This window comes from Mesoplodon densirostris, chromosome 18 (genome assembly GCF_025265405.1).
Source record: "Mesoplodon densirostris isolate mMesDen1 chromosome 18, mMesDen1 primary haplotype, whole genome shotgun sequence".
Taxonomy (NCBI): domain Eukaryota; kingdom Metazoa; phylum Chordata; class Mammalia; order Artiodactyla; family Ziphiidae; genus Mesoplodon; species Mesoplodon densirostris.
In genome coordinates this window covers 26912561-26927221 of record NC_082678.1, presented here as the reverse complement: position 1 = coordinate 26927221, position 14661 = coordinate 26912561, and the positions used below count along the sequence as shown (strand labels likewise).

The 14661-nt window shown below is 54.7% G+C and overlaps 1 protein-coding gene across 1 annotated transcript; it reads left to right on the top strand.

Annotated features, from left to right (window-relative positions):
• Positions 1-14193, top strand: LOC132479142 (forkhead box protein J1-like). The gene is made up of 4 exons (XM_060082723.1): positions 1-141; positions 428-499; positions 11331-11738; positions 13426-14193. Exons 1-4 carry the CDS (start codon positions 1-3, stop codon positions 14191-14193), a joined length of 1389 nt encoding a protein of 462 aa, XP_059938706.1.
• The last annotated feature ends 468 nt before the right edge of the window (positions 14194-14661 follow it).

Genomic DNA, 14661 nt, shown 5'->3' with positions numbered 1-14661 from the left:
ATGTCCATGGTGTCCTCCCAGATCAGCACCGACACCGTCTCCTCCATGTCCGGCTCCTACATCGCCCCTGGCATGGAAGAGGACGGGGAGGCTCTCCCCTGCCCCCGGGCCGCCAGCAGGACGCCCTCAGAAGAAGGAGACGTAAGAGAGGAGCATGGGATCGCCCTCGCCGCTCTGCTCTGCTCTGTACTCGAGTCCCAAGGAGCTCAGTCCAGGGCCTGCCAGGGAGATCGGCAAAGCCCCCCAGTGCTCGGGAGGGGAGCCCTGGAAAACACGGTACCGGGTTGTTGAATCAAAGACTCCCTCAGATGTGATCTTCCATGTGGCACCACTTCTGTCCTGAGGACTTGGTTTGGGTTTGCTGCCAGGCGAGCTGGGTAGGAGAGCCGGTGGCATCTGCACCTTGACTTTTGTTGCTCCTTTGCAGGTGACGCCAGCGGCGTCTGCAGACTGCAACTTTGCGGGCCTCGTCGCCACCGCCGAAGAGCAGGATGCAGAGGTAAGAGCAAGGTGGACGCTGGTGCCCCTCCCCGGTCAGAGGGACTGCCAGCGCTGGCACAGGATGCAAATAGGATGGGGGCTCTTCTGGAAGAAGCCTTCCAAGGTGGTGCACTTGGATCTGTTAGAGGCAGGGTGCAGAGCAGAGGGACTGTCCGGTTAGCAGAGGGTGCTGGTCTCAGCGTAATAGGCGTGGGGTGAGTTCCAGAGGGAAGTCTTCCAGGCCAGACCCTTGAGAGGGCGTTTGTCCTCCAATTCACTTAGTATTTACCTGGCACAGGCATCTCACATCTTCCTGGCACTGGGGGACACAAAGACCGAGTGACATGGCTTTTGCCTGCCCACACCCCCAATCCACCCATCCCACCCATTCCGGAGCTCCATCTGATGGAGGAATCAGAGTTATAACTCAGCGTGAGAAGTGCTCTGACGGAGGTGTGCCTGAAGTATATGGAATGCCCAGCTCCCAGTGGGGACTCTACAACTTTCTCTTGAGCCAGATGTTCTCAAAGGAGTATCTGGATGGGATTGGGGATCCTAAAGGGTTCCTGAAAGTTTTATGATCTCACGGTTTGCTTTTTCATTTGACAACTTTGATTTCCACCTGAGAGAAACAGTGTGAGCTAAACTATTACCAAGGCTATTCCTGACAGTCCCAGGGTCCCTCTGTAAGGTGCCTCAGACCTGGTCCCTCTGGAACGTGCCTCAGACCTGGTCCCTACGGGCCGATCCTGCCTCGCCAAGCAAAATCTGCCTCTGCTGGGCCTCCCAGCCATCTCACACGGACAGGAAATGTATGGATACCATGAGGGTGATTAGTTCTGTCTTCTGACAATCAGTAGACTCCTTTCACTGCTTTATGGACTCACAGTGCCTTCCTTCTGTCCTAGGGAAATGATGTTCTAGAAGAAGAGGACGGATCACCCACACAAGAAGATGGTAAAAGACCTGGTCTTTTGCTCCCTTTTATTATATTTCTTTCCCGGGTATTCTCTGAAGGGTACAGAAAGGGGCACTGGTGTGACTTGGTGGCACTGCTCAAGGGTGTGGCTTTGGGGAAAGGTCGTCTTCTTGATGGAATATCAAAGCAAGCAGGGTATCTGAGGACGTCAGCAGCCTTCCTGGCTCTTTCTGGGCCTCTGAGCCAAGGCTGCAGAAGATACATGGAGTTCTCCATCTACGTTGAGTAGATCCTAAAGCTTCTTGGGCAACTGCCATCACCTTCCTTCCTGCTTCAGCTTCTCAGCTGAGTCTCACAGAACTGCTCTAGCAGCCCCAAAGTTCGGCTGCAGCAGGAGAACAGCTTCCTCCCCTTGGGGGAACCGACTGTTAGGCAGTAGGTTTTCCTGCTTTAGTGAAGAAAACGGCTGATGTTACAGTAGCAGAAGGATCACAGCCCTGGCGGCACAGCAAAGGTGAGGTGAAGAGACGTTAGCAGCTCAGCGTACACTAGTGTTTGTAGGCTATTGGCACGAGTCTCTTTACCATCGTTCAGGCCTCAAGTAGATATTTTTTTTAATTGGAAGAGTTGGTTTACAATGTTGTGTTAGTTTCTGCTGTACAGCAACGTGAATCAATTATACATATACATATATCCACTCTTTTTTTAGATTCTTTGCCCATATAGGCCATTACAGGGTACTGAGTAGAGTCCCCTGTGCTCTACAGCAGGTCCTTATTAGGTATCTATTTTATATATAGTAGTGTGTATATGTCAATCCCAATCTCCCAATTTCTCCCTCCCCTCCCTTGCCCCCCGCCATAACCATAAGTTTGTTTTCTACACCTGTGACTCTATTTCTGTTTTGCAAATAAGGTCAACCATATCTTCAGTCGGAAGAATTTTGTTTCTACTAAGCCGAGAAGCGAAGGAACGACCTACATATAGAGCAAGGAAGTGGGGGTGGGGAGGTAACCTGGGAATCCCACCTGGGAGTGTAGGACCAGGCGTCCCAGGAACCGGTGTCTCTTCCCTCTGCTCCTCTGAGGTGCCTCCACAGAAGGGCAACCTCCAGAGCAAACCTGGATCCCAGCCTGGATGCAGATGTCACACTAGTCACCTCTGCTTTGGCCATGGCAGTTGCTTGGGGGGCGGTGTGGTGTGCAGGGGTGCGCATGCGCACATGACCACTCTCTCCTGGCCAAGTAGTGCCGGAGGAGGGGTGGTCGCCCAGGCTGTGCCTCTGCCACACGCACACGCCAACCAAGCCGGGGTTGGGCGCTACCTCCCCTCGGTTGATGTCTTCAGGGCACAAGGCTCCGAGATCTCCATTGTGATTGTCGTCCCCAGTAGAATATTTGCTTCTAAAAGGCACAGGGCAGTACGTGGTTTCCGCCTGACATTCCATATGTGGTTTCCACCTGACATGCCGTACGCAGTAGATGTATGTTTCTTCCTCTCCCTTTCACCAAGGAAAAAAAACCGAGTGGGCAGCTTGAAAAAGTAACATCTAAAACTGTCCCCTTCCCATCTTACACGACTGTAGGTTTCTGGTCAGCCCCTTAAAACATCCTCAGAATAGCAAATTAAGTCTCAAAGAAAATAAATCGTAATTTTGTGAACAATGCGATTCTTTGATTTGAGGTGCAAAATTACGGGACCAAAGAGCTTTAATTGCCATTTTATGTATTAGTCATTTCACAGAGCCTTGTGGTCATAAACACACCCCACGTGCACCGACAGACACAGGCCGGAGTCCGGGGTCACTTCCCCCATGGCTCTCCTAGCTCTTCCAGCCTGGCTTAGCTCTACTGTGGGCCCGGGTCTGCGTGTCCGAATCCCACAGACCTCCCCAGGGTCTGATTTCCCAGGAACGAAGGCTGGAAAGGGGCCAGTTAAGGAAACAGAGCAGAACAGAGCGAGAACACAAACGTACCCACACAGTTTCCTTTATTGTCCACTCTACCCACTTAATTCTTGTTTTTAATTTTAATTATTTACTTATTTTTAACATATGATTTGATGTTTTTTGTCTCCATCCTTAAGATTTTTATTTTAAGGACAGCAAAGCAGAGAAAAACACAGCCAGGTCCTCTCTAACTGCCTTAACTCCGTTACAGGCCAGAGGACATTCGCATTTCTAGGTATGGAGTGTGACAATAACAATGACTTTGACATCGCCAGCATGAAAGCACTGGACAATAAGCTGTGCTCTGTGGTCTGCTTACCCGGTGAGTGGCAGTCTGCTGAACATGAACTTGGTGGGAGACGCTCCCCTGCTCGTACCCCTGCTCTCACCCTGGGACACCCATCTCCTGCCCTGCAGTTCCTGCAAGAAGGCATGGGCTTTGCTAAGGTGCTGGGAGCCAGTTGCTGAAAGGAAGTGAGGCGGCCTCGGGAGAGTCCTTGGGCAAAGAGCGACTCTGCTCTAAGCGAAACTATTTGGGCATGGAGAAAGGCACAAAAATACCTCCAAAGCCTTCCAATTTCACCTGACCGTGTCCTCTCCATCATGATCTTGCAGATCCCATGGCAGGGGGCCTGGTCTTGTTTCCATCAACAGGCAGTTTAAGGCAGACACGGCGTCTGTGATAAGGTCTTGGAAAGAGAGCCTGAGCCCTTGAAAAGGGAACCTGTAGCCCCTCAGAGGAGAGTGGTTAGTTAGGATCAGAGAGGAATTTCAAAGCCAGCATTTTATAGACTAGCTCTGTGACCCAGTGAGCCCTGGGCCACCACCAGTTGCCTTGTGCTCCCTAGATTTGGATCCCAAAGGAACGATCAGGGGTCGAGGGTGACTCTTCTCCTTGGAGCCCTAACTCTGTAAATTCAATCAGGGCCATCAACGTGCCCCTTATTCCTTCTCATGACACTAAACTGAATCCGGGATGAGTTCTCAGGAGGAGCCCACCTGTCAGTCACACTCTGGGCACTGATGTCCCCCTGCTCCTTGCTCACCAAGGGCTTCACCAACCATGGCTCTAAAGCCACATCTTGCCCGGTGGACTAGGTCGAAATTGCCCCTTCTGGGTTCACGGCAGAGACTGCCTTCATGTTGCATGGTTTGTAATCTCTTAAACATGCCCTGGACATGTTTAAGCTTCAGGACAGCCACGTCCCATCGTGGGTCCAGTGCTTTACTCCCTTGGCAACGTGGCTACAGGTGCTGGAGGGACACAAACTCCTGTGGTTGCCACTCTCCATCAGCTTGCAAAAGACCCAGGTCCTCACCCCTCTGGCCCCATGCAGGCTTGTGGGGGAGGAAGCCGTAATCCCCAGAGACACCTCCCACGGCCTTCCCAGGGGCTCGCCAGCCTTTCCACTTAGCGTTGACCCAGCCAGGCCTGGGCCAGAGCGGCTGAGGTCCAGGGTACACTTCACTTCCTGCCTTCCCACTCTTTACCTGGCTTCTGTCTGTCCATTGGTTTCTCATGTCTTTTTGCCAAATGTACGTCTGTCTGTCCAGTTTGTTTATTTTGAAACTCATTTAGGTTATCCAGACTTCGTGTGAAAGTTCATGTTCACCCACACCCAACCCCAAGCTTGCTGGGCACGCGCACATCCGAGGGGCCCTCGCTGAGGCTTCCATTCCTAACTGGCAAGAGCCTGTATTTAATATGCTGAAATTTTCCAGGAAAAAAAATATTTGTGAGACTAGATTAATCCCTGTTCCACAAAAGCGGGGATGCTTCTGTGGCAAAGGTTACAGGCAGGATTTGTTTTGGTCACTAGTTGGGGAAGATGCCATCTCTGCCCTCACTCCGCCCTGAGTCTGGGGCAGCTGTGCCGGCCAGCTGCTCACTGGGCTTCAAGAGAGGAATCTAGGCTCCTGCCTCCCCGCAGTGGCCGCCCACCAACCCCCGAGTTTGGCAGAGAGAGCTCCTGGGAATTGTTTCAGCCAACCATGCTGTTGGAAACTGACCCCAGGCCTTGTGCTTCCTCCTCTCCCTAACTCCTTCGGGCCAACCTGCTGGTGGATGTTTATTCCACTCTGGGATGGCGGCAGGGGAGCGACACCTGGAAGGAAAACAATGCCTGGGCTTCTTTACAGTGATCTCGGGAGCCAGCCATTCTCAGATTAAACTGGCTTCACCGTTCAGGCCAGACATGAAACCGAATGACAGTGGCGGCTGCCGGGAGAGGGAGTTGAGGGTCGCATCGTAGCCTCACCCCGAGGTCTCAAGGGCTCTTACGGGAGAAGGAAAGTGCATCTGCTCTCTTGCTAAAAGGTTTCTCGGGTTCTGCTGTTAGCGTCACACTGGTAATAAAGAGCTGGGGAACTCTCTGGAAGCATCTGTCAGGTTAATGTCAGGTTAATGACAGGAGCATCCACTGTGGTAGTTCCCGTGGAATCAACAGACCTCACCACGCTCAGCTGTAAGTTCAAAGTTCCATCCTATGACTGAGGTGCCTCAGGCTGGCTTGGCCATCAGGACAGCTTCTCAGGCACTCGGTCTCCCTCTCCACGCTGTTTCCCTCCCCACACGGATGCCACTCCCCTCACGGAGCACCCACAAGGAGGGAGCCCGGGGAGCATCCCATGGTCCACCCTCCCCAGGCCCAAAGGTGCTCTGCCAGGAGCCCCAGCTGGTGGCAAGTATGGCTCAGGTCCCCATCCTCGCTGCTCTCATCACCCTTGTGGGAGTGATGCTGAGAAAGCACCTGTGTCATTCCAGCACCTCTTCCCCTAAGAAGCCTCTGGGCCTTCTTTGGCCCCAACACCAATGCGGTGCGGCGGGGGGGTGGGGTGATGGTATGTTCTGAGATTGTTCTGCAAGGTTCACAAAGGGAGGAACTCTGAGTTGACCATTGTAGGTGGTGAGCCGATTAGAATCACGAGGCCGTGCTAGGTAGACGGGCCTCCAAGGAATCTGATGGAGTATCACACAGGCGGCAGGATAGTGGCCAGGGGACCAGTGACAATTCTGTGAAAAGGCTCTGGGGCGTGTGATGGGAAAAAGCAAAGATAATTTGACTTTATTAGTGGAAATACAAATGTTTTTGTTTTGTTTTGTTTTGTTTTTTGTGGTACGTGGGCCTCTCACTGTTGTGGCCTCTCCCGTTGCAGAGCACAGGCTCCGGATGCACCGGCTCAACGGCCATGGCTCATGGGCCAAGCCGCTCCGTGGCATGCGGGATCTTCCCGGACCGGGGCTCGAACCCATGTCCCCTGCATCGGCAGGCGGACTCTCAACCAAGGGTAAGCTGTGAAAATGCGAAAGAGAGGCATGGACATATATACACTACCAAACGTGAGGTAGATAGATAGTGGGAAGCAGCCGCAGAGCACAGGGAGATCAGCTCGGTGGTTTGTCACTGCCTGGAGGGGTGGGATGGGGAGGGTGGGAGGGAGGGAGGTGCATGAGGGAAGGGATGTGGGAACAGATGTATATGTATGACTGATTCACTTTGTTATAAAGCAGAAACTAATAAAAAATTAAAAATAAAATAAAAATAAAAATAAAAACAATAAATACTTGGGAAGAAAAAAAAACTTTGACTCAAGACAAGCTGGACATGGAGGAGTGAGAGAGGGCAAGGGGTAGAGGGAAAGACATGTTTCTGGGTGGGAGCTGGTGTACCATCACTTGGGCACAGCTCCTGCGCAGAGGCTTGATATGGAGCCCTCACCTCCACCCACCCACAGCAATCAGAGAAGAAAAGTAAATAAAAGGAATCCAAATTGGAAAAGAAGATGTAAAGCTGTCACTGTTTGCAGATGACATGATACTAGACATAGAGAATCCTAAAGATGCTACCAGAAAACTACTAGAGCTAATCAATGTATTTGGTAAAGTAGCAGGATACAAAATTAATGCACAGAAATCTCTGGCATTCCCGTCCACTAATGATGAAGAATCTGAAAGTGAAATCAAGAAAACACTCCCGTTTACCATTGCAACAAAAAGAATAAAATACCTAAGAATAAACCTACCTAAGGAGACAAAAGACCTGTATGCAGAAAATTATAAGACACTGGTGAAAGAAATTAAAGATGATACAAATAGATGGAGAGATATACCATGCTCCTGGATTGGAAGAATCGATATCGTGAAAATGACTCTACTACCCAAAGCAATCTACAGGTTCAATGCAATCCCTATCAAACTTCCACTGGCATTTTTCACAGAACTGGAACAAAACATTTCAAACTTTGTTTGGAAAAACAAAAGACTCCGAATAGCCAAAGCAATCTTGAGAACGAAAAACGGAGCTGGAGGAATCAGGCTCCCTGACTTCAGACTACACTACAAAGCTACAGTAATCAAGACAGTGTTTTACTGGCACAAAACCAGAAAGATAGATCAATGGAACAGGATAGAAAGCCCAGAGATAAACCCACGCACATATGGTCAACTGATCTTTGATCAAGGAGGCAGGAATGTACAGTGGAGAAAGGACAGCCTCTTCAATAAGTGGTGCTGGGAAAACTGGACAGGGACATGTAAAAGTATGAGATTAGATCATTCCCTAACACCATACACAAAAATAAGCTCAAAATGGATTAAAGACCTCAATGTAAGGCCAGAAACTATCAAAGTCTTAGAGGAAAACAGAGGCAGAACACTCTATGACATAAATCACAGCAAGATCCTTTTGGACCCACCTCCTAGAGAAATGGAAATAAAAACAAAGATAAACAAATGGGACCTAATGAAACTTCAAAGCTTTTGCACAGCAAAGGAAACCATAAACAAGACCAAAAGACAACCCTCAGAATGGGAGAAAATATTTGCAAATGAAGCAACTGACAAAGGATTAATCTCCAAAATTTAAAAACAGCTCATGCAGCTCAATAGCAAAACAACAAACAACCCAATCCAAAATTGGGCAGAAGACTTAAATAGGCATTTCTCCAAAGAAGATATACAGACTGCCAACAAACACATGAAAGAATGCTCAACATCATTAATCATTAGAGAAATGCAAATCAAAACTACAATGAGATATCATCTCACACCAGTCAGAATGGCCATCATCAAGAAATCTAGAAACAATAAATGCTGGAGAGGGTGTGGAGAAAAGGGAACACTCTTGCACTGCTGGTGGGAATGTGAATTGGTACAGCCACTATGGAGAACAGTATGGAGGTTCCCTAAAAGACTAAAAATCGAACTACCATATGACCCAGCAATCCCACCACTAGGCATATACCCTGAGAAAACCATAATTCAAAAAGAGGCATGTACCAGAATGTTCATTGCAGCTCTATTCACAATAGCCCGGAGATGGAAACAACCTAAGTGTCCATCATCGGATGAATGGATAAAGAAGATGTGGCACATATATACAATGGAATATTACTCAGCCATAAAAAGAAACGAAACTGAGCTCTTTGTAATGAGGTGGATAGACCTAGAGTCTGTCATACAGAGTGAAGTAAGTCAGAAGGAGAAAGACAAATACCGTATGCTAACACATATATATGGAATTTTTAAAAAATGTCATGAAGAACCTAGGGGTTAAACAGGAATAAAGTCACAGACCACTTGAGAATGGACTTGAGGATATGGGGAGGGGGAAGGGTAAGCTGTGACAAAGCGAAAGAGAGGCATGGACATATATACACTACCAAACGTAAGGTAGATAGATAGTGGGAAGCAGCCGCAGAGCACAGGGAGATCAGCTCGGTGCTTTGTGACCGCCTGGAGGGGTGGGATGGGGAGGGTGGGAGGGAGGGAGGTGCATGAGGGAAGGGATGTGGGAACAGATGTATATGTATGACTGATTCACTTTGTTATAAAGCAGAAACAAATTAAAAAAATAAAAATTAAATAAAAATTAAAATAAAACAATACATACTTGGGAAGAAAAAAAAAAACTTTGACTCAAGACAAGCTGGACATGGAGGAGTGAGAGAGGGCAAGGGGTAGAGGGAAAGACATGTTTCTGGGTGGGAGCTGGTGTACCATCCCCCGGGCACAGCTCCTGCGCAGAGGCCTGATAAGGAGCCCTCACCTCCACCCACCCCCTTCAACCAGAGAACTTCCAACTGCAGCTCCTCAGTAATTGAAGAGCAGGAAAGCTGGTGACTGGAGGGAGGCTGGGGGAGGGGAGGAGGAAGGACCACAGTCCACCGTTAGTCCGTCACTTAAAGGCTGGTGAAATTAATGGGGCAAATGACCCCAGTCAAAGAATTTGGCAAGTCCACGGCTTTCCTGGGTTTCACCCAGCGGCTCTGTTTCCTCGGCTATCTGGAAAGGAGGGAGAGCACTTGCGAAGAAGCCTCTGGAATGTCAGCTTCTGGGAATCTTGCTGAGGACGGGGCGGGGAGGGAGCGCTTACCGGGAAACACTGGATTACCCTAGCCGCCTTGGGGTGCCTGCGACCGGGGCTGCGGTTTCTGCGGACCTGAGCGGCAGGTGGCATCGGAGAGTCAGACCTGCTTGCGGGCACCAAGACGACACTCGGTCGGGAGACCGGGACAGGCCGCAGAAACGTGAGCAAGTGCCACTCGCAGCCCAGAGGAGAGGAAAGGAAAGCCCCAAGCATGCACCCAGCCCTGGCCCCCACGCCACGGGCTGCGTCCCAGGAGCCGTCGCCACCTCTGAGCAGCCCAGATGGGAAGGGGGTGGGGCGGAGGACGGTTCCCGCGGCGAACTGCTCGCCGAGGGCCCCGGGGCCTCTGCGGGAGCGCCAAGCCGCGCGCCTCTCCGAGCCCTGCGCGGGGCCCTCGGGCGGGAATGCGCGGAGCCGGGACGCGGTGGCGGGTAGGGGGCTGGGTCGCGCGCGGGAGAGGGTGGCAGGAGGGAGCTGGAAGAGAGTTACCGCGTGAGAGAGCGGTTAAGAGCGCGCGGTCTCTTTGGAGATGCCCTGGCCAATGGCAGAAGCGGAAGCTGTTTATATGGGCGGGGCGTCGCCACGGCAGCAGGAGACGCCTTGCGAGCGGCTACTGAGTGCCGGTCCCCGGCCGCTGGCTTTCAGAGAGGCGCCGTCGGGCGTGAGTGGCGACGAGGATTGCTGGCTGGGCCCTCGAGCTGGGAGCAGAGAGCCGCGGTGAGGGTGGGCGGTGGGAGGACTTTCTTTGAGAACCTTCCTTTGGCCCGGGCTGCGCTCTGAGCCAGGTAAGGGACGGGGAGGGCTGCAGGCCGTGGGAAGGGAGGGCGTCAGTACCAGCCCGCTCTCCCATCCGTCCCCGACGGAAGTGGTGGGCCCGGGGACTGACATCAGAGGCGTTTGGGGGACACTCACTTCCCACCCCCTTATAACTCTCTGTATTGTTTCCTTCCTTCCCCTTGATCCCCATCCTAATATCCCTTTTCAAAGATCAGACGACCTCCCCCGCCCCCCGACCCGTCGTACTGCCCTCCTGGACTCTCTCGCCCCATTTCCATTGGTTGTGGACGGAGAGAGGGGGGTTAATTCCCCGCTTTGAGGGAGAAAGGGGTGGCCTCGCATGCCCCTACACTCTTCCCTCGTTTGGCTAATTAAGTCTCCTCTAAAAGATCCAAGAGGAAAAGAGCGAGGCGAACCCCCTGTGGGTCGGACCCCCGGGCACACCTTCTGTTTCCCAGACCTCGGCAGTAAAAGATCCTCCCCAGCTGCAGGAAGGATTTTAGTAAGAGCCTCCCCCCTCGCCCACACTCTCCCCTCGGGGGTGGGGAAAGAGGGCTCAGTTCCCGCTCTGGTCCCCGCAGGCACCACACTCCGTTTGGAGGAGGCTACCCCCGGATCGCGGGATGGAAGCCCGCTTCCGGGAGGCTGCGTAACTGAAGCGGCGGGAGTCAGCGGGCCGGAGAGCTCGGCGGCCACCCTCGGCTCGGCTCGTGGATGTTGACAGCCCCCTCGGAGAGTCCCCGCAGATATGGCGGAGAGCTGGCTACGCGTCTCGGGAGCAGGGGCAGCGGAGGAGGCCGGACCGGAAGGCGGCCTGGAGGAGCCCAACGCCCTGAATGACAGCCTGACCAGCCTGCAGTGGCTGCAGGACTTCTCCTTTCTCAACGCCGAGGTCCCCGCCCTGCCTTCGGCGGACACCGACCCCCACGGCTACCACGAGCTGTCAGGCTCGGCCGAGCCGGGGTCTCCCCTGGCGGCGGACCCCGCCTGCCTGGGGCAGCCGCACACACCCGGCAAGCCCACGTCCTTGTGCACGCCGCGGAGCGCCCCCTCGGGGCTGCAGGCCTCGCCTCCCGACGACGTGGACTACGCCACCAACCCGCACGTGAAGCCGCCCTACTCGTATGCCACGCTCATCTGCATGGCCATGCAGGCCAGCAAGGCCACCAAGATCACCCTGTCGGCCATCTACAAGTGGATCACGGACAGTTTCTGTTACTTCCGCCACGCTGATCCCACCTGGCAGGTAGGGAGGCACTCCCTCCCTCCCTCCCCATGCCCGCGCGGACTGGACTCACATCCCAGATGCGCAGGCCAAGTAGGCGCGGTACGGCCAGGGCCCCGAGAGAGGAAGGCCGTCCAGGAAGGACCTCAAGGGAGCCCAGTGCTTGGACTGCTGCCCCTTTGACTTCAGAGACGGAGGAGGGAGGATGTTCAGAGGGCTGTAGGGGTGCCGACCTAGAGGTTCAAGTGGAAAGAACTTGTCACTCATCCGGCAGGCTCAGCCCAAAGACCAGGGCTGAACTATGCGTGGACACAGCCCCCCAGGGTAGGTTGATGGACTGAGGGACACATTTTTGTCCCAAGTCCTGGAATTCCTCGACACTACCCTCCTCAAGGTCAGTTTGTCAGGGCCTGACTGGAGGCAGAGCATCGTTCCTGCCAGGCTCTGCATCCCGCCTGCTTTCAGTTGGCTGGAGGGGCTCTGGGAGGGGAGAGGGGCGTGCTGCAGGGTGTGAAGGCCATCTGTGTCCCAGTGGAAGGGCTCCGGGGCCTTCCGAAAGCTGCCGTGCCAGCCCCCACCCCAAGCCCTCCCTAGTTTCCTGCCTACACTCCTGCCCCTCTTCTCATCAACCTCCCTGGGGGGACAATTACCTCAGCCACGTGCTTTCCACAGGGGCTCTTTCCTCCCACACTGGCTTCATGTTCCAAGTCTCCGGAACCTGGCACAGAGCAGCCAAGGGGCCCAGACCACCATGTAAATCTCCCAGTCTTGCCAGGGGGCACTACTCACCTGCCGGCCCCACCCACCAGGCCCCAGACCCCTGTGCCCCAGCGTGGTTTGGACTGTGCACCCAGGCGTGAACAAGGCAGGATGGTGATTCAGGCTGGGCACACACTGCCCTGAGCCTCTTCGACCATCAGGATCAGGGGCTACTTGGGGACAGAGACCCTGAGGATGCACAGATCCTTCCCTGTGGCACAGGTCACAGGATCAGAGTTCCTGTGATCACAGCTATTCCACGTTTGCTTGGGCCCTGACCCTGGGGCAGGTACCATTTGTAACCTTGGTGAGAAAGCAGAGACCCTCCACCACCCCCCACCCCACCCCAAGCCTGAGAGGCCCCAGGAATGAGCGCTATGCTCTTGGCTGGGTAATAATCAACTGAGGCCTCAGAGCCTGGGGTGGGAGGAGGGGGACATGGTGGGTGAGGGCCCAGGCCAGCAGCCGGCTCTAGAAACAAGGAAAGTCATCAGATCCTCCCACACTTCATCCCCCCCGCCACACACACCCCCTCACACCCACTCACTCATTTCACAAACAGAGAAGGCCAGCCAGGCCCAGGCAGAGGGAGATGGCCGTCCAGGACCTGGGGGAGCCAAGGCCTTTGAGCAGAGGCCGCAAGCAGCGGGGTAAGGGAGGGAGGGCAGGACAGGCTGGCACTGAGAGCCACCCTGCGGCTCAGGGCTCGGATGACTGAGCAGGCAGATATCCTGGCAAAAGGGAACAAAAGCCCCCGACAGCACTCCCAGCTCCTGGTGCCCCGTGGCTGGTGTCCCAGAGCCTCCCGCTCGGAGCAGCGCCTCTGTCTCCCCTGCCCCCATCGGAGAGAAGGTGGCGGTGGGACTGGCAGTGGCGCTAGGAGCCCCCCATCACTGACCCCACCCACTCTCCCAGCTGTCTTCCTTCTCTCCTATCTCCCTGTGTCCAGAACTCCATCCGCCACAACCTGTCCCTGAAGAAGGGCTTCATCAAGATGCCCCGGGAGAAGGACGAGCCAGGCAAGGGGGGCTTCTGGCGCATCGACCCCCAGTACGCCGAGCGGCTGCTGAGTGGGGCCTTGAAGAAGCGGCGGCTGCCCCCAGTCCACATCCACCCGGCCTTTGCCCGCCAGGCCGCGCCAGAGCCCAGCGCCGCCCCATGGGCCGGGCCACTGACCGTGAGCACCGAGGCCCAGCAGCTGCTGCGGGAGTTCAAGGAGGCCACTGGGGAGGCGGGCTGGGGTGCAGGCGAGGGCAGGCTGGGGCGTAAGCGTCAACAGCCGCTGCCCAAGCAGGAGGCCAAGGTCCCGCGGCCCTCCAGCCCCCTGCTGCTGACCCCGGAGGAGCAGGGTGAGCTGGAAGCCCTCAAGGGCAACTTTGACTGGGAGGCCATCTTGGACGCTGGCACGCTGGACGGGGAGCTGGGCACGCTGGAGACCTCGGAGCTGATCCCGCCGCTGAGCCCTGCCTCCCACGGGGACGTGGACCTCACCATCTATGGCCACCACATCGACTGCCCTGTTACCTGGTGGCCTCCAGTGGAGCAGGCTACCGACAGCCTGGACTTCGATGAGACCTTCCTGGCCACATCCTTCCTGGAGCACCCCTGGGACGAGAGCACCCGTAGCTCCCTGCCCCCCGAGCCCCTCTTTGAGGCCGGGGATGCCACACTGGCCTCTGACCTGCATGACTGGGCCAGCCTGGGCGCCTTCTTGTAAGAAGCCAGGCCCTGCCCCACCTCCAGACAGCACCGAAGTCTGGGCCCAGACTGCCCCCCTCCCCGCCAGTGCAGGCCCATGGACACCCTACCGCCCAGGCAGGGGCTGGGCCAGGTCACCCCACCAGGCCACACGGCCCCCAGCCCAGGCCATCCTCAGATTCTAGTCCAGCAGGCTGAGAATTGGGGCCCAGGACCAAAATTGCTGCCTCCGCTCCCCAGCCCCCCATACACACAGTGTTTCATGGATCCACTTCTTCCCTGCCCCAGAGACACGCTAAGGGCCCTGCACTATGAGAGCTGCGGCTTGGAGGGGCCCTGGCCAAGCTGGAAACATCAGTACGGGGCCCGCCCCGAACACCTTAGCTTCTGAAGCTTCTCTCTCTCCTGCTCTCCTCCCCAGTCTCTATCCAGAGCAAGTTCCCAGGTACAACACATGCTGATTAGGTGACTGCAAATTAACACCCAA